The sequence below is a fragment of the Gopherus flavomarginatus genome, chromosome 7 (assembly GCF_025201925.1).
Source record: "Gopherus flavomarginatus isolate rGopFla2 chromosome 7, rGopFla2.mat.asm, whole genome shotgun sequence".
Lineage (NCBI taxonomy): Eukaryota > Metazoa > Chordata > Testudines > Testudinidae > Gopherus > Gopherus flavomarginatus.
In genome coordinates this window covers 2,002,159-2,019,790 of record NC_066623.1, presented here as the reverse complement: position 1 = coordinate 2,019,790, position 17,632 = coordinate 2,002,159, and the positions used below count along the sequence as shown (strand labels likewise).

Sequence of the window (17,632 nt, the reverse complement as noted above, 5' to 3'; positions counted from 1 at the left end):
TCTGGCCTGTCCGATTACAGTGTTCAATACCCTCGCACTGAGCCCGTGACAGATGGGCAAGAGGATTCACTCTGTGTTGTTACAACATCAATTCCCTTGTCATTACTGTCTCACACGGCTCTTGCTGACATCTAGCTGGGCCTGTGAGTTCCAGTGGTTCTGAGCCACCTTAATCAGTGGGAAACTCCGTCACTCCCGAGGGTCTATTCATTTCACATGGTCACAATTACCCTTACACAGGAGTTAGAATGAAAAGATACCTGCCATGCATTAGCTTGGCAAGACCCAGAGATAGGGCACCTCTGGCTGGAATGGAAGTTGGCCATCAAGGAAATACCACTGTGCTATATTTACCCTGTGTCTGCGGAACACATGAATAGCAATAACGGCTAAGGTTGAGTGCCAGCGCTTATGCAGCATGTGGGAGAGCCTGAATAGCGCTGGAGGACTAAGGTATGAATAGTGTAGCCCATAGAGCTATCTTACCAGTATTTTTGTACCACTAACACAAGAAGTAGCAATGCATGACAAATAAAGTCCTAAATGCTAGTAGGTGTGAAAAAACACCAGTTAAGAAATGTTAAAATACTTTGCAGTTATAAGCCACGTCATATGTTTATCTCCATCACTTTTAAGCCCCAATCTATTTAAAAGTAAAGTTGGAGTATTCACATGCATAAATTCTTATTCCCAGTTCTTCATTCTTCTAAATGGGTTGGGAATACTGTGAGGATGGAAATTTTCGCATCCTGGCAGGAAGGAGAATGAGAACTTTTTTTCTCATGGTTCCTTGGCATGTCGGTTTCTCAGACACGTAGAAGTTGGAAATGTGAATGCTGCTTAAATCAAAACAAAATCAGCTAAACTTGCCACAGACTCCAGGAACTTAAAGGCAGTTTGTTTTTCCCGGAACTTGTTTGCTTATCCGTGTTCTCCATCGACGAAGTACTGCTGAATGGGCATTGTTGAGTTTGTTAAATACAAGTACTGGCTCTCTTGACCTTGCTCCCCTTTGAAAGAAGTGACCTTCTGGAAATCTCTCCACTGGAAGAGTTAAAAAAATGACAGATTAATAGTAAGTCATTCAAGGCTTCCCCTGCTGCACGTCACGTGCAGTCGGTTAGTCCTAATTGTTTCCGAGATTGGTTTAATTTGTCCTTCTCACATTTGCCATTTGATCACGCTCTGTGACTTACTCATCCCCTTGCTCGACATTCAGAAGACTTGTTTGACTTCCTTTTTGAATGTTATGAACAACCCTTTTAGCAGGGTACTCCACCTCCTTCTGGAGAGATGCACCTTGCCAGAGGGACACCTCTCCATCCTCAGTGCATTGTTACAGCTCAAAGAGAAAGTCTAATATGGAACTCCCCTGGTCTTTCCCAGAAATTCTCTGCATAGAGGTGGAGACTTTCTGACCTCAGCTTTCAGAAGCCAGCAGCAGACACAGCAAGCAGCATGTGCACTCTCCATGGTCCTTAACTCACTGTAAAGTTAATAGATGACAGGGGAGAAGCTCCTCTAACAGCTGGCTCCTCTTAGACTCTTTTTAGAAAATTTAGAGTATGTCAAAAAAGACAGGACAGTTTTTACCATTTTTGTAACATTTCAGGAATATATTTTGTCAATAAGGGAATTTTTGAAAACATTCAGCTCCAGGTAAGTATCAGCAAAACCAACCAACCAATCAAACGGAAACAAACAGTTTTTTTTTAAATTTGCATCATTTTCAATTAATTTTTTAAAATGCAAAAATGACAGACCAGCTCTAGCTATTTTATTCACTGTTGACCTTGGCTGCTGTTGGCAATGCTAAGCATTTCCCGCATCCATCTTGGAATAATTCCTTCTTCGGCCCATGACTCAAGTCACCTGCTTAAGAGCTCTCCTGGGTAAAAACTAACTGAAGCATTTGCTTAAATGCTTCCTGGAATCAGGTCCTTTCTGCATCTAAGAAATGCATTTGTCCTTTCCTTGTTATCAGTGGTAAAGCCTGAATCCCCAAGGCTTTTGTTGGTGGGAATCTCTGGATGTTCATTGCGTGGGGTACTAGGACAGGGGAAGATTTCTGATGGTAGAGAACTCTTTAATCTTGCAGAGTCTGGCTTAGCAAGACCCAGTGGCTGGAAATTGAACCTGGACCCATTCTAACTGGCGATAAGGTGCAAATATTGGACAGGGAGGGTCCAATTAGCTGTTGGTGCATTGTACCAAGAGATGTGGTGGATTCTCCTTCACTTTTCTTTTCAAAATTTGCTTCACTTTTATATAACAAAATATGTTTAAAAGGGAAAATCCCCCCACAGCAGCACAAGGAACCATTTCATGTTTGACCTCCCCCAAAAAATTTGTTTGACCCAGAAGTACATTTTTATTACTCACTTGGTCCAGCCACCAAACTACTCCACCCCTAGTGCAGGGACAGAAGCATTCTAGGTGTAAACCTCAGACTGTCACTGGTATGCAAATATATTCTGGATCTGAAATTAGTGGGAGATCAACCCCTGTCAGTGCTGGTACCACCCGAGAGGACGAGGGTTTCAAGGTGAGCACATGATGGTCTCCCTTTGCTTCACAGGCAGGCGGAATGGCAGCTTGTCTGTCTCCTCTCCTGGGCCACCTGCTGGCACCAACTAGCCGCACTCATCCTGTGCTAACGCGGGAAGGGACTGAAGGATGGTGAAAGAAGTGCTGCCCCTAGCACTTGCAATAGCCTTCCAGCCAGCACACTCAGGATAGGTTTCCATTTACACATCAACCTTTTTCCTGATCTCAGTTTGAGATGTACAAAAGTTTCCAGGCTCTTTCATCTTGCCTCTAACTCAGGAATTCTCACACTGGAGGTCAAGACCCCCAAGAGGGTTGTTAGGTTCTTACATGGGGGATTGCGAGCTGTCAGCCTCCACCCCAAACCCCACTTTGCCTCCAGCTTTTATAATAGTGTTATATATATAAAAAAGTGGTTTTAATTTATGGGGTGGGGTCACAATCAGAGGTTTGCTATGTGAAAGGGGTTGTCAGTACAAAAGTTTGAGAACCACTGCTCTAAGTGAATCTTTTTTGTGCCTGACAAAACACCATGTGGATCCGTTTCTGCATGACGAATGTGACATGCATCGGGAAGGGGCCTGAGGTGCATTTGCAGGAAGAGACGTGAGTGAGTGATATGTTAGCTGAGTGCAAGGTGGCATCTACACACTAGGTACGTTAAACCAGCGTGGTTTGTGTGATCCGATTCCCGTGTGCGGGGGATTGTACCCTTTTGGCCACAGCCGTCTCCATCAGCTGCTTTGGATTCACTTGTTTTATCTCAACCACATTTACTCTGAAGACATAAAAACACAAAGCGATGAACAAAGGGCGTGTGGCTGGAGTGGGAGTTTATCATAGGAGCTGGCACCATTCCCCAGAGGGGACGGATCAGGGAGGGGAAGATGTTCCCCTGACTCATCCAAGTGCTAAAGACAGTGAAAGGGGGATTCTGGCTGCACCTGCTGGAACTTCATGGAATCTCTACCCGTCTGGAGCAAACTCCTGAGAAACACCGGGGAAGAAAACCCTGAATGCAGCGAGCACCAAGAGGGACCCTAGCAGACCCTGCTTGGCTCTCTCAGGAAAGATGATTCTCCTTCACACCAGGAGCCAGGCAGAGCATGGCAGTTAGGGCTTCACTATGCACATTCTGCGAGTGGTGGGCAGGGAGCTGGAAGATGAAGGGCTCCCAGAGACCCTTCCATGGTTCCAGTAGGTGTATGTAATTGTGGTTCCCCCTTCCATTCGTGGTCAAGGCCTTTCTGAGATGCACTGATACCAGAAATGTTACTGATTTCTCTGTACTAAAGAGCATTATCTACTGGATTGTGATAATACTGAGACTTTCAGGTGACAGGGAAGGGAGCCAAGAGGGAGAATCAATCTGTCCCTCAGTGGCTACAATACAGCAGGGAAGCCATTCTGGGTGGTTTGGAATATCAGGGTGAGAGAAATTTCTTCCTGGGGCAGAAACTGTGGTCAGAAAATCTCACTCCATCACCCTAAGTCCTGTAACACACACCAACACTCTTACCTTGTAGTCCAGGAGCTAAAGGGTTAACTTATTGAGATGCACTATATTTCCATCAGGGAGCCAACCTGAGTCAGTTTTCTGTGGGGAAATGGGGTTGGAGGAATGAATGTTACACCCATACCGGCCACTTCACAGTGAGATCACCAGGCATTTTATACCCACCTAACCCCGGGCATGCCAGGAACTCACAACAACGGCAAAACTCCAGCTGTTCCCTATAATACACCTCTGACCCAAACCAACCGCGTGCTCTGTGCTACTCTGAGGAAAGCAGACGAAGCAGGAAGTGCATTGCAGTTAGTTTATTGAAACAAATGATTGGAGCGATTCTGAGCCCTCACTGGAGGGAGTGAGAGCACCAGGAGCTTGGGCTGCATGCAGAGATAGGAGAAAAGCTGAAATCAGAGAGGAAGAAGAGGGGAGCGTCCGGTATTCATCCATCCGAGATCCTCGCCTGGCTCTGCAGGAATCCTTACCCCAGGATGTCTTGTACATCCAGAATACCCTAAAAGACAGAGCAAGAGCAGTGACTGCAGAGCTGAGCTCCTGGCCAGGAGTTACATTGCACAAGACAAGTAAAGAAACAACTTAGAGCTGCAGTAAACGGCTGCCATATTGTGGGCAGCAGGGCCACTCGCACTGGCTGCACCCTGCTTCTCTGGGCTCCCTTGTGCTCTGGAGCTCCCCAGTTTGTGACGTTTCCACCTCAGTTGTACATCACCCAGGAACCTGCAGTTAAGGGTTTGGTTCCACGGTTTAGGCCTGGAATAAGGCACGACGGGTGGGAGATAACAAGAGACTTTGTCCTGTTCCAGGAGCTTGAATTCAATGTCTGTCATGTTCTGGGACATGGAGTTATTGCAGGCTGACGCTGGTGCTTTAAGAGGAAGCTGGGCCAGGGCACCTGTGCTGCATCAGAGGACCCCAATTAGGGCTTATAAGGGCGCCCCTGGCCCAGGGAGAAGGGAGACCTGGTCAGTCAGTTAGGAGGCTGCAGGCAACAGGACTGCCAGAGTCCCCAGGGGACTGAGAGGTGAGAGTCTGAAAGGTAAAGGAGGAAATCCCCTGGTGACAGTCACCCGGGGGGCTGAGGAGCTGTTCTTCTTTGGTTTTGTTACGTATGGGACAATCAAATACCCAAGAGACACTGTGGGCATGGCAGTGTGTCCTGTGCAGGCTGGGGAGAAGCAGTGCCCTGGTACAGGGGCCATGCGGATTGGTGGCCCGTTGCTTCTCTGCTCTCGGTTGTTGTGTGGATTGCCCCAGTTTCTAATGTTTTCCCCTCAGCTGCACATTACCCAGGAAAATGTGAATGGGGAGCAAGTCTGTGGGCTAGGCAGGGAGTAATGCATGATGGGCTGTGAGCTCAGCAGAGGTTTGGACCTGTCCCAGCAGCACAGCTAGGAAAAGCGGCAGCATTTTGTAACATTTCGTTCATTTATGTTTGTTGCTGAAAGGTACTGAAGAAAACCCTTGTCGGAGCTCAGCAATGAGGGTCTCTCCTCAGCTCCTCAACATGGCTTCTCCTGGAGCCACTGTCAGTGTCTCTCTGCTTGAACTGGAGATGTCATATACAGAGAAGATACATAGGGATCAAAGGTGCTCAGCTAGGAAGATCCTTTGGCCTAATTCTCATTCGGTAGCAAAAAATATCAATAGAGTTAGCAATTAACAAGAAAGATATCTAGATTTATATATCTTTCAAATACAGACCAGAGAAACCATCACATGCAATGTATTAGTGACCTGGAATATGCCCTGGGTAAATTCAGAATCAAACACCCGCTAATCTCCTCACCATAGGAGGTAATACACATACAGTCTGTGTATTCTTTCAAATACTATGGTGCAAATTAAACCTGGGCACCTGGCTATTGGAACAACCTTCTGAGTTTGGTTTTCCTTTGATGCTTCCTAACTTTTGGCCTCATTCACTCCTTATATTCAAACTGGTGTTAGTTTGGGTCATTTTTTTCCCTGTAGCATTTCCTTTTAACAATAATAATAATAATTAAGAGAAAATCCAGGTTAGTAGGAAGTTGATATATTGAACTTAATGTTAAACTGGGAGAAAAAGGTGGTCGATTTACCAGCAGGTTATTAGGAATAGGCAGCACTTTGGAGGTGAGGTCTTTCACAATATCCTGTTTCACTCCAACCAGTTCAGTGAGGACATTGGAAGGAATGGAAGGCAGGTCTGACACCAGATTTGGCACAACCTTTACCAGGGAACTGACAAGCGGGAGAGCAGAAGCTGCAAGACAAAATCATCAAACAAACTCAACAGGAGAAGGAACAAACATTTTGACTGTCCTTGTTGGTAAAGAGTTCAGGGTGTTTCTCAGCGTTAGGAGGGGGCAGAGCATTACATGGGCAATGGCCAAAATTATAAGAGAACTTATTGACTAACATGGATGAAAGCAGCAATCTGCTCCCAGGCCATGGAACTTTCCCTCAGGGTAAGGATACATTGGACCATCACGGCCCATTCACCAAGCAGATCACTCCACCACCCGGCCACACTGTCATTTAAAATTCTAAAATGTTTTCAAAAAGAAACAAAAAATTAAAGTTTAAGTGATTTCCGTTTTAAAGTGATCTTTTCCTAATGTTAGGACTTTCAGTAAGAATTTTATAACTTTGTCTTCTAGACAGAAACTGCTAATTAAAATCTTTTGCCAAGTATTCAATTTAGCAAACCTTGACAGGTAAACTATTCTGCAAAATCAAATGATTTCCACTCACCTAGCTCAGTGTAAACCATGAGTGAATGATGGATGGTTATTCACTTAAAACATAATGCACCAGATCCGGCTCTTACTAACACCTGTGTAAATCTGGAGTAACCCCACTAAACATGTGAGCAGGATTGGGCCTGATTCATTTACATATGAAATAATGACTCAAGAAGAAGCCAGGCTGTAGATCTGTTGACATTTATCATGACAGAAAGGTCCAAGCTGCTCCTAGAGATACAGACTGCAGCAGATTTACACAGTATTTTATTTAAGTCCTGCAGGTTTGTTTGTTTAAGGTATATACACTTATAGACATGTTCAGAGGAGCTGAACCCCAACGGCATTTGGGTATTTAACTCCCTTATGCCATGTTCAAAAAAAACCTCAGTGTCTAGCTGCAGCTCTGATGCAACTGCTGCACTTACCCAAAAGGTGGAAGCCCGCAGAGATTACAAGGCTGCTCTGTTCAGATCACTGACTATACTGAAACATTTGCAAGTTATTTTAAATGCTGCTTTATAACTAACATCCTTATTTATCCTACAGATTCTGACTGAGGGACTGATCCAGATCCCATTGGGTTCAGGGGTCTTTCCAGTCATATCAAAGGGAAGGGGATCAGGCACTGAGTGAATTTTTCCCTAGCAGGAAGAATTGCTGTTTTCAACCAAGGCATCATCGGTTGCAGAGGTTCCAGATGCACAGTGTTCTGCAGCCAAGAGCTCACTTACCTGAGTAGCAGCAAAGCGCCAGGGTGGCAACCATGAAGACGACTGTCAGCTTCATGGTGGAGATGGCTGTCTGTTCAGGGTCACGTCAGAAACTGGGTGATACTTAATTCTCCTGTAGAGCGGTACATGAACAGTACCTGTATATATCTTGGGGGCCCTGCCTGTGCTCCTCCCAGGACCTCCCGTGGCAATTCCTCTGACACGTTTGCACAACTAACGGTCAGGTTAAAAATGCAAATACCCCTCCACTTGTATCCTGCTTTGCAGGGGAATAGAAACCACTGAAGAGTGATACTTGCCAATTCTTCTGACGGCCTGGCATGTGTACAGGAGATGTGGCCGGGGGAGAAGAGCGTTTTGCCTTTTGGCTATAGCACACGTCAGAACATTTCATAATGCAGTAGGATTTGCCACCTCACAAATTTCCTTCACTTCCCTGGGGGAAACCAATAATACTTTGAGTCTAGATGTGTTGTTGACATGGAAAGGAACTAGACTTTCCAGGTCAGTTTGTGCTTATTACAGTGATATATGTTCATGTTCCCTGTGCTGTCAGGAAGCCGTAGTGAATGAGGGCTCGCTTTCTACACACACCACATGAATTTCTCAAGGAGATGACCCCAGAATTACTTTACTTCAGAATTGCATTTTGGTGTCACAAATGGCCAAAATCTTCCATGCATCAAAACAGTTTGGTCGTATGGGACCTCGGTCCTGGCTTGCTAACAGAAGGAATTCCTGAGGAGACTTTTCATGACAATAGAGCCTACAAATGTACCCAAATTGTGAGCTCAACTCGAAAATGTATGTAAACTTTCATAAGATGTTACAGTAACCTATAATCACCAATGCTGATAAGAAAATGTTTGAAAGGGAGACAGAATAAGTGAATTTGTTGAAACAAAAAGGTCAAGCTGACAGGGTTGAAAGACTGTGGTGAAATTATGCTTGTTTAATACAGAAGATGCAGAGCCAGAAATTAATGAACCGGTAATGGTTATGTCAGATATTAGTCCTAATTGGTCGACAAAGTAATGAGAGGATGGGCTATTTCACCCTTAAAAAGATCTTTTGTGGGGAAAATAGGAAAGAACAAAAAGACAAACAGATGGAAAGATCTGGCAGAGGCTACTGGAACGAGCTTTGCTGTCCTGGCTGCCACTCCTCCATCTTCTGAGACCCCAGGTCTTCATCACCTGATCCTGAGAAGTGCCTTAACTAGAACGGGCCAGAGAGAGGGGGAACCAGGTGATACCACCACCCCTAGCTATTCCAGCTGAATCCCAAAAACCACCTGGGACAGGTATTGCCAGCTCTGATATCATCGCAGAGACTGTCAGACAAAGGGACTTTTCTTTCTAAGGCTGGACTGTTACAAAAACACCAGCAGCAGCGACGTCTCCAGCTCATCTCACTACTTCTTCTCTTTACCCCAAAAGGACACTTTACACCATCTCAGATACCACCTAAGAGACTGGAGAAAGGAAAGTGTTTTAAGTTGTTGAAGGTTTAAAAGCAGACTTTTATTGAAGCATCCTCTAGAGTAACCCTCTTGTTAATAAAATGCCACCTTAATTTGGGACTACTATTGCGTTAGCTGTGAATTGAATTTCATATCAACAAAACCAAGGGCTGTTGCGACACCAAGATCTTTATGATTCCAGGGATTTTGATTGTTGCAGTTGTGTGTACGTGAGCAGCATGATGCTAGTGTTGCAGGTTAGATCCCCGTGATGGCCTAAGTTACAACAATGGCATGTCATCCTCACAAATGTGCAGGTGGGCAAGGTCTGTTAGAGACTAAAACTGCCTGCAATTTTTTCCCACCTTTGGCTCTTGCAAATGGCTCATGAATGCAAAAGTGGTTCCCAGGAACGTTATGTTGTTGCTTCTTTTTGAAAGAGGCAACACACCTGGGTAAGATGATCACAGGCTCAGGATACTCTCCAAGTACACAAGCTTAATCACTAATGCATACAATGGTCATGTCTTGTGTAAACGTACAGCTAACTGCTTCTGCTAAACATCTTGCATTTTGCTGGGACGCTGGGAGTTCCTTTCCGAGACCCGCAGAAGAGCTCTGTGTGGCTCGAAAGCTTGTCTCTCTCACCAACAGAAATTGGTCCAATAAAAGATGTTACCTCACCCACCTTAATATCCTGGGATGGACACAGCTACAGCTGCACTGTCTACAGCCTTAACTGTGTACGCTGGAGGGAAGGGGGAGGGGATTTTTCCTTTTTTAACCATCCAGAGCATATTCCTAGACGTAGTAAAAGTTAGTTTGTTCCTAAACATCAGAACATATCACAGCAGCAGTTTAAGTTTAGGTTTAGCAACAAATAAAGTAAATGGTTAGTTCTTAAACTGTGTTAACATCTAAAAGGTTTAACTATAGTTCCTCTCATACTTAGTCAAGTCAGATTTGTAAATGCCAAGTTTGACATAAAGAATTTGCAAACCTTAAAATATAACTAAGTACAATTCTTGGGCCTATAAATTGACCCAAACTGTGGGCTCAATTATTACAAGTATGTAAAAGACTATAAGATATTAAAATAATCTAAAGTAACAAATGTTGATGGGAAAAGGTCCTAAAGGGAGACAGAAAAAATGAATTAGTGAGAGCAAAAAGGCCAAGATGATATGATTCAAGGACTCTGTTGAAATTAAAAACAGGACATGCAGAGCCAAAATAAAATAACCTATAACTGATATGTTGGATAATAGGCCTAAATGGTAAACAAAATAATGAGGGAATGGGCTATTTCACCCCCCACTCCCTTTTGGGGTTCTTAAAAAGGGAAATTTTGTGAGGAAAGCACAAGACCTTCATGATCCCGATCCTGAGCAGAGTCCTGTTCAGAACCGGCCAGAGAGCGAGGGGCGCAGATAGGGTGACCAGACAGCAAATATGAAAAATCGGGACTGGAGTGGGGGGTAATAGGAGCCTATATAAGAAAAAGACCCAAAAATCGGGACTGTCCCTATAAAATCAGGACATCTGGTCATCCTAGAGACAGAGGACATGCCCCCACAGCAACTCCAGCTCCATCCCAACCAACACCTTAAATACTTTAACTGTTTTTCCTTTTCGGTATCTTTAATAAAAAGCTTAAAATATCTAGTAGTGTGTTTGCGATTGTGCTAAACAAGCTGAATTGTCTGTAAACCAGGTCCCAGACCCTGCTTAACCCTATTTTATGTTAATGTGTAGACTGTAGTAAGATGAGGCCCTGAAACATAGACCCTTTGTATCAGAGGCCTGGTATGAGGCCTGAGGCCTGAACTAAAGTAATGGTCAAGACTTTGCTAACATAAAGCGAAGTGAAGCCGTGAGCCAGAGGCAGGCCCTGCTCGCAGGAGCTGGGAAGAAGAAGGCTGCTAATTGGATGTATACACATAGCTAAAGGATCTCAAGCACTAATAGGATAAACATGGGCCAGGATGGCACCAGAACAGTCTGGTACGACACCTTCCACAGAGATAATGAGGAACAGGCCGAACCATCCTAAAGACAGGGTCAAAAGGCTAGTATGGTGGATAGGCTTGTTTGTTCGAACCAGCCTGTACCAGGTGAGAGGCAGCACCCCAACATGCAGAGGGGTTGTACCTTGATACGTCAGGAGTGATGTGTAACTTGTTTGTACCTGTGTATTAGAATGCCTCCCTAAGTGGATGTCTTTGTCTAGCCTAGGGAGCAGTGGAGAGTCCCGCCACTGACTGAGTCGGTCCATTCTCAGGGGCACATATTCGTAGGATGTTCTGTAGAGTCTATGGGGAACTATTACTGTGCTTCGTTTGACAATAACCCTGGCTAGGTGCCTTCATACATTATCAGAGTCAGTGGTCACTGGGGGTTCTCTCGGGTCTGCTGTGTCAGCGATCTGTGCAGAGCCGGGGCAGCACACAGAGGGTACACGCATGCAGCCGACTGTTATCAACTTCGGAGCAGAGCCCCACACTGCTGACATCCGACAACAATCAGGAACTAGGTTATGCTAACACGTTTGGCCCATCTGTCTCATCTAAGTTAATACAACAGGCCTACACATTGCAGTCAAGCCTGGATGCAGGCCAAGAGCGTGGCCTGGCTCTGGCCTGTCCGATTGCAGTGTTCAGTACCTTCTCACGATGACTGGCTGGATCCTGGGCGCAGCTGAGCCCTGAGAGAGATGGGCAAGGGGTTTACTCATCAGTTTAAGACCTGTTCTGGGTAAAGACTGACTGAAGCATTTGCTTAAATTGTTCCCAGAATCAGTGTTACCAGATTTGCCCATTACTTTGGGGCACGCTCATTTATTGGGGTTACTCTTCGGGAGGGAGAGGGGAGTTCTGTACTTCTATCAATGTACTGCTTGAGTCACTTGCGTTCTCATATGGAGCTCTGCTTCTCCCGTCTGCAAGTCCCCTCCCAATGGAGCTATCCTGCAGGACCCAGGTTCCCCAGGGCTGGGTTCCTCCAGCCCCAGAATCAGATGAACACACACACACACACACACACAAGGGTATGTCTACACTATGAAATGAGGTCGATTTTATAGAAGTTGATTTTTAGAAATCGATTTTATACAGTCGATTGCATTTGTCCACACTAAGCACATTAAGTCAGTGGAGTGCGTCCTCACTACTGTGGCTAGCATCGACTTACAGAGTGGTGCACTGTGGGTAGCTATCCCAGAGTCCCCACAGTCTCCGCCGCCCATTGGAATACTGGTTTAAACTCGCAATGCCCGCTGGGGCAAAAACATTGTCACAAGTGGTTTTGGGTACATGTCGTCAGTCATCCCCCCCTCAGTGAAAGCAACGGCAGATAATCATTTTGCACCTTTTTTCCTGGGTTACCCGTGCAGATGCCATACCACAGCAAGCATGGAGCCCGCTCAGCTCAACGTCACCACTGCTGTTGGGACAAGTCTACTGTGGGGGCTGCTGTGATCCAAGTAGCCAATGCAATCATTGACGCTCCGTTATCAAGGGTAGGGACTCTGGGACATGTGTGGGCCTTTTTAGATTTTAGGTGCAGCATATTCCTGTCCTTTGTCACTGGTGAAGAAGTCTTGCAGCCGTACATTCCAGTCCGGTCGGCCCTGTAACACCCCATAGCACTTCTGTGGTTGACACATGTAACAGCTCCAGGGCTCTTGCTCTTTTGCCTTGGCCAGGTACCTTGCCCTCCCCGGATCTTCAAGCATTCGACACAGAAGCACCTGCAGCAGCTGGCATTGCTACACAGCAGCAGCTCCTTGCCTTCACAGCAGACGGTGCAGTAGGACTGGTACCCGTCCTCGTCCACCGCTTCCACTACAACTCTGCTCTCCTCCTCCCCAGCGACGAGCTCAGGGGACCTGTTCATGAAGCCTGGACAGTAGTCATGAGCAGTTCAACTACAGGCTGAGCGAGTGCAGAATGGTGGTAGAATGTGCCTTTGGACGTCTAAAATCCCACTGGTGCTGTTGGTCAGACCTCAGTGCAACCAACATTCCCATCGTTACTGCTGCTTGCTTTGTGCTCCGTAATATCTGTGAGAGTAAGGGGGAGACGTTTATGGCAGGGTGGGAGGTTGAGGCAAATCACCTGGCGTCCGATTTTGAGCAGCCAGTCACCAGGGAAATTAGAAGAGCACAGCAAGGAGAGAGGCTTTGAAAACCAGTTTCAGGACTGTCCAGGCTTCAGTGTGACAGTTGTGTGTGTTTCTCCTTGATGCAAACCAGCCCCTTTGTTGATTTTAAGTCCCTGTAAGCCAGTTGTGACAAAGTGGGACTGTTCTTAATGATTCCTCTGAACATTGTAGGGGTGCCTCAGTTTCCTCTATGCAGTTCTTAAGTCTCTAGGTGGTGGGATAAAGGCCAGTGTGCATACATGGCCAACACTCTGTCTCCTGGCAACTAATGGCAGAGGCCATTCCCCCCTGCAAGGAGACAGCAAAAGGTGCTGGGGAACAAAGAGGTCAGGTGACCTCCTGGCCCGGGAAGGGACGAAAGCCAAGAGGAGGAGGGGCTGGAGGGTGAGTCAGTTTGGAGCTGGCTGGAAAAATGGAGATGAGCCCAGATGGGCCTCTGGCCCCCCAGTGGGGCTCTGGCTTCCCTGCCTCGCCCCCCCAAGATGGACCTAACTGAGGGGGGTCCTGTTGTCTGTACCTGAAAGACCTGTTTTGGACTGTGTTCCTGTCATCTAAATAAACCTTTTGTGTTACTGGCTGGCTAAGAATCACGGTGAATCGCAGGAAGCCGGGGGTGCAGAGCCTGGTCTCCCCAACACTCCGTGACACCAACCACCTCCCCCCTTTGAAATAAAGTAACTATTGTTTTGAAACCCTGCATTCTTTCTTTATTAATTTAAAAAAATGAGATAACGATCAAGATAGCCCGAGTGGGATGGGGGAGGAGGGAAGGACAAGGCCACATTGCTTATTGTAGCCACACTAAAAATCAAACTGTTTGAATGACAGCCTTCTGTTGCTTGGACCAGCCTCTGCAGTGGAGTGGCTGGGTGCCCAGAGCCCCCCCCCTCCACCCCCACGCCACGTTCTTGGGTCTCTGGGTGAGGAGGCTATGGAACATGGGGAGGCAGGGAGGTGGTTATAGAGTGGCTGCAGGCGGGGTCTGTGCTCTTGTTGGCTTTCCTGCAGCTCCAAAAGACTCTTCATCATGTCCGTTTGCTCCCTCATTAGCCTCAGCATCACGTCCTGCCTCTGCTCTTCACGCTCGCTTAATTCTTTCCTATCCTCTGCCACTGAATGCCTCCATGCATTCAGTTGTGCCCAATCAGTGTGAAGGATTGCATGAGCTCGGAAAACATGTCATCGCAAGTTTGGGTTTTTTGCCTTCTAATCCGTGATAACCTCAGGGACGTGGGGAGGCCAATCCCAGCCAGTGCTGGTTCCAGCCTCAGAGGACAAGGGTTTCGAGGTGAACACATGATGCTCTCCCTTTGTCTCCAAGGCAGGCAGAATGGCAGTTTGTCTGTCTCCTCTCTTGGGGCCCCTGCTTGCAGCAACTAGCCCCACTCATCCTGTGTGGAAGCATCGAGGGGTGACAGAGGGATGGGGAAAGAAGCACCACCCCTAGCACTTGCAATAGCCTTACAGCCAGCACACCCAGGAGACATTCCCATTTACACAGCAGCTTTGGAAATCTCCAAGGAGACAGTAGCTCAGCGTTTCTCCTGATCTCAGCTGAGATGTATGAATGTTTCCAGGCTCTTTCTTCCTGCCTCTAAGTGAATCTTCTCTGTGCCTGACAAAACACCATGTGGATGCGTTTCTGCATGACGAATGTGACATGCATCGGGAAGGGGCCTGAGGTGCATTTGCAGGAAGGGACATGAGTGAGTGATTTGTTACCTGAGTGCAAGGTGGCATCTACACACTAGGTACATTAAACCAGCGTGGTTTGTGTGATTCGATTCCCATGTGCGGGGGATTGTACCTTTTTGGCCCCAGCCGTCTCCATCAGCTGCTTTGGATTCACTTGTTTTATCTCAACCACATTTACTCTAAAGACATAAAAACACAAAGCGATGAACAAATGGCGTGTGGCTGGAGTGGGAGTTTATCATAGGAGCTGGCACCATTCCCCAGAGGGGACGGATCAGGGAAGGGAAGATGTTTCCCTGACTCATCCAAGTGCTAAAGACAGTGAAAGGGGGATTCTGGCTGCACCTGCTGGAACTTCATGGAATCTCTACCCGTCTGGAGCAAACCCCTGAGAAACGCCGGGGAACAAAACCCTGAATGCAGTAAGCACCAAGAGAGACCCTCGCAGACTCTGCCTGGCGCTCTCATGAAAGATGATTCTCCTTCACACCAGGAACCAGGCAGAGGATGGCAGTTAGGGCTTCACTATGCACATTCTGCGAGTGGTGGGCAGGGAGCTGGAAGATGAAGGGCTCCCAGAGACCCTTCCATGGTTCCAGTAGGTGTATGTAATTGTGGTGCCCCCTTCCATTCGTGGTCAAGGCCTTTCTGAGATGCACTGATACCAGAAATGTTACTGATTTCTCTGCACTAAAGAGTGTTATCTGCTGGATCGTGATAATACTGAGACTTTCAGGTGACGGGGAAGGGAGCCAAGAGGGAGATTCAATCTGTCCCTCAGTGGCTACAGTACAGCAGGGAAGCCATTCTGGGTGGTTTGGAATATCAGAGTGAGAGAAATTTCTTCCTGGGGCAGAAACTGTGGTCAGAAAATCTCACTCCATCACCCTAAGTCCTGTAACACACACCAACACTCTCACGTTGTAGTCCAGGAGCTAAAGGGTTAACTATTGAGATGCACTATATTTCCATCAGGGAGCCAGCCTGAGTCAGTTTTCTGTGGGGAAATGGGGTTGGAGGAATGAATGTTACACCCATACCGGCCACTTCACAGTGAGATCACCAGGCATTTTATACCCACCTAACCCCGGGCACGCCAGGAACTCACAACAACGGCAAAACCTCCAGCCGTTCCCTATAATACACCTCTGACCCAAACCAGCCGCGTGCTCTGTGCTACTCTGAGGAAAGCAGACGAAGCAGGAAGTGCATTGCAGTTAGTTTATTGAAACAAATGATTGGAGCGATTCTGAGCCCTCACTTGAGGGGGTGAGAGCACCAGGAGCTTGGGCTGCATGCAGAGATAGGAGAAACGCTGAAATCAGAGAGGAAGAAGAGGGGAGCTTCCGGTATTCATCCATCCGAGATCCTCGCCTGGCTCTGCAGGAATCCTTACCCCAGGACGTTTGCTGAACCCAGAAGAGCCTAAAAAACAGCAAGAGCAGTGACTGCAGAGCTGAGCTCCTGGCCAGGGGTTACATTGCACAAGACAAGTAAAGAAACAACTTAGAGCTGCAGTAAACGGCTGCCATATTGTGGGCAGCAGGGCCACTCGCACTGGCTGCACCCTGCTTCTCTGGGCTCCCTTGTGCTCTGGAGCTCCCCAGTTTGTGACATTTCCACCTCAGTTGTATATCACCCAAGAACGTACAGTTAAGGGTTTGGTTCCACAGTTTAGGCCTAGAATAAGGCACGATGGGTGGGAGATAACAAGGGACTTTGTCCTGTTCCAGGAGCTTGAATTCAATGCCTGTCATGTTCTGGGGCATGGGGTTATCACAGGCTGACGTTGGCCCTTTAAGAGAAAGCGGGTCCAGGGCACCTGTGCTCAGGGCCGGTGCAAGGATGTTTTGTGCCCTAGGTGAAACTTCCATCTTGCGTCCCCCCCCAAAAAAAAAATCACATACATTATACACAATACACGGTCACGAAATTGTGCCCCAGGCCTTTTTTTTTTAATCTGCCATGAGGCTGCATCAGCTGTAAACGAAAAAAAAATGAAATTTTATTCCTATCAGCCCTTTTTCTTGTTCACTATTAAAAGTAAAGGATAGAGAATGCATGTCACTTACTATAATTAACTATTTGAATTTCATCAACTGTTTGATGTAAATATTGATTAAGAGATCAAGATGACTTTCAAGCTTAAGCCTGAGTATTCAAGCCTTGTTAGGTTTAAGTTGCAACCATTACACTAAACAAAAGCACAGATGTAGGCAGATCTTATCCTACTGGTGTAACAGCAACTGCTCTGGATAGGATCAAAAAGTTGTTCCATATTAGAGGTTGTCAAGTTTCTCAGAGGCATTGTGATCCAGGTTTGTTTTAAAGAAATAGACCCCTATCCTGCAATCACTTATGCAGGAGGTATCTGTTAAGATGTTTTGCCTTGTTCTACTTTACCTCACTTGAGATAGGTGCAATTCAAGCATCTGACAAAATAATAGGAGAGCAACCTTCCAAGTTAGTAAGGAAAACATCTGGCTAGTACAACCTAGGATCCCACTATTGTGCTGCTCTGCTAGAAAGAATGATAAAAGATTAAAGTTCACAGAAGGTACAACTCCAAGGTGCTCCGAGCTGTCCAGCTAATCCTTGAATGTTACATTGTAAGAATTCACATGCAAATCCCATTTGCTTGATTGCGAAAGAGGAGGCCATCAACGGGAGAGGTCTGGGAGCTCTAGAGATATTAATAGTTCATGTCTGTTCCAGTATTTAGTATCAAATCAGGGCTTTACCGGTCAGCAAACAACCACCACACCTACTTATTTCTCAG

The 17,632-nt window shown here is 46.5% G+C and overlaps 2 protein-coding genes across 7 annotated transcripts in view; both read right to left on the bottom strand.

Annotated features, from left to right (window-relative positions):
* The window catches only part of LOC127055210 (serine protease inhibitor Kazal-type 5-like), an 80,391-nt gene extending 72,801 nt beyond the window's left edge, over positions 1-7,590 (bottom strand). The window contains exons 1-4 of the mRNA XM_050961921.1: positions 7,536-7,590; positions 6,157-6,320; positions 4,543-4,571; positions 3,259-3,325 (exon numbers count right to left, since the gene is read on the bottom strand). Of these exons, the coding sequence (XP_050817878.1) occupies positions 3,259-3,325; positions 4,543-4,571; positions 6,157-6,320; positions 7,536-7,590 (315 nt within the window). The remainder of the gene's footprint in view (positions 1-3,258; positions 3,326-4,542; positions 4,572-6,156; positions 6,321-7,535) is intronic.
* SCGB3A2 (secretoglobin family 3A member 2) overlaps positions 4,354-17,632 on the bottom strand; it is a 35,462-nt gene continuing 22,183 nt past the window's right edge. For 3 of the 6 annotated variants that reach the window (XM_050961821.1, XM_050961818.1, XM_050961823.1), the window contains exons 3-4: positions 16,115-16,278; positions 4,354-4,406 (exon numbers count right to left, since the gene is read on the bottom strand). In XM_050961821.1, coding sequence (XP_050817778.1) covers positions 16,246-16,278 — 33 coding nt within the window. In that variant the 3' untranslated portion in view covers positions 4,354-4,406; positions 16,115-16,245. Of the gene's footprint in view, positions 4,407-16,060; positions 16,279-17,632 lie in introns of those variants that run through there. The other 3 variants (XM_050961820.1, XM_050961819.1, XM_050961822.1) reach the window with 3 other exon arrangements.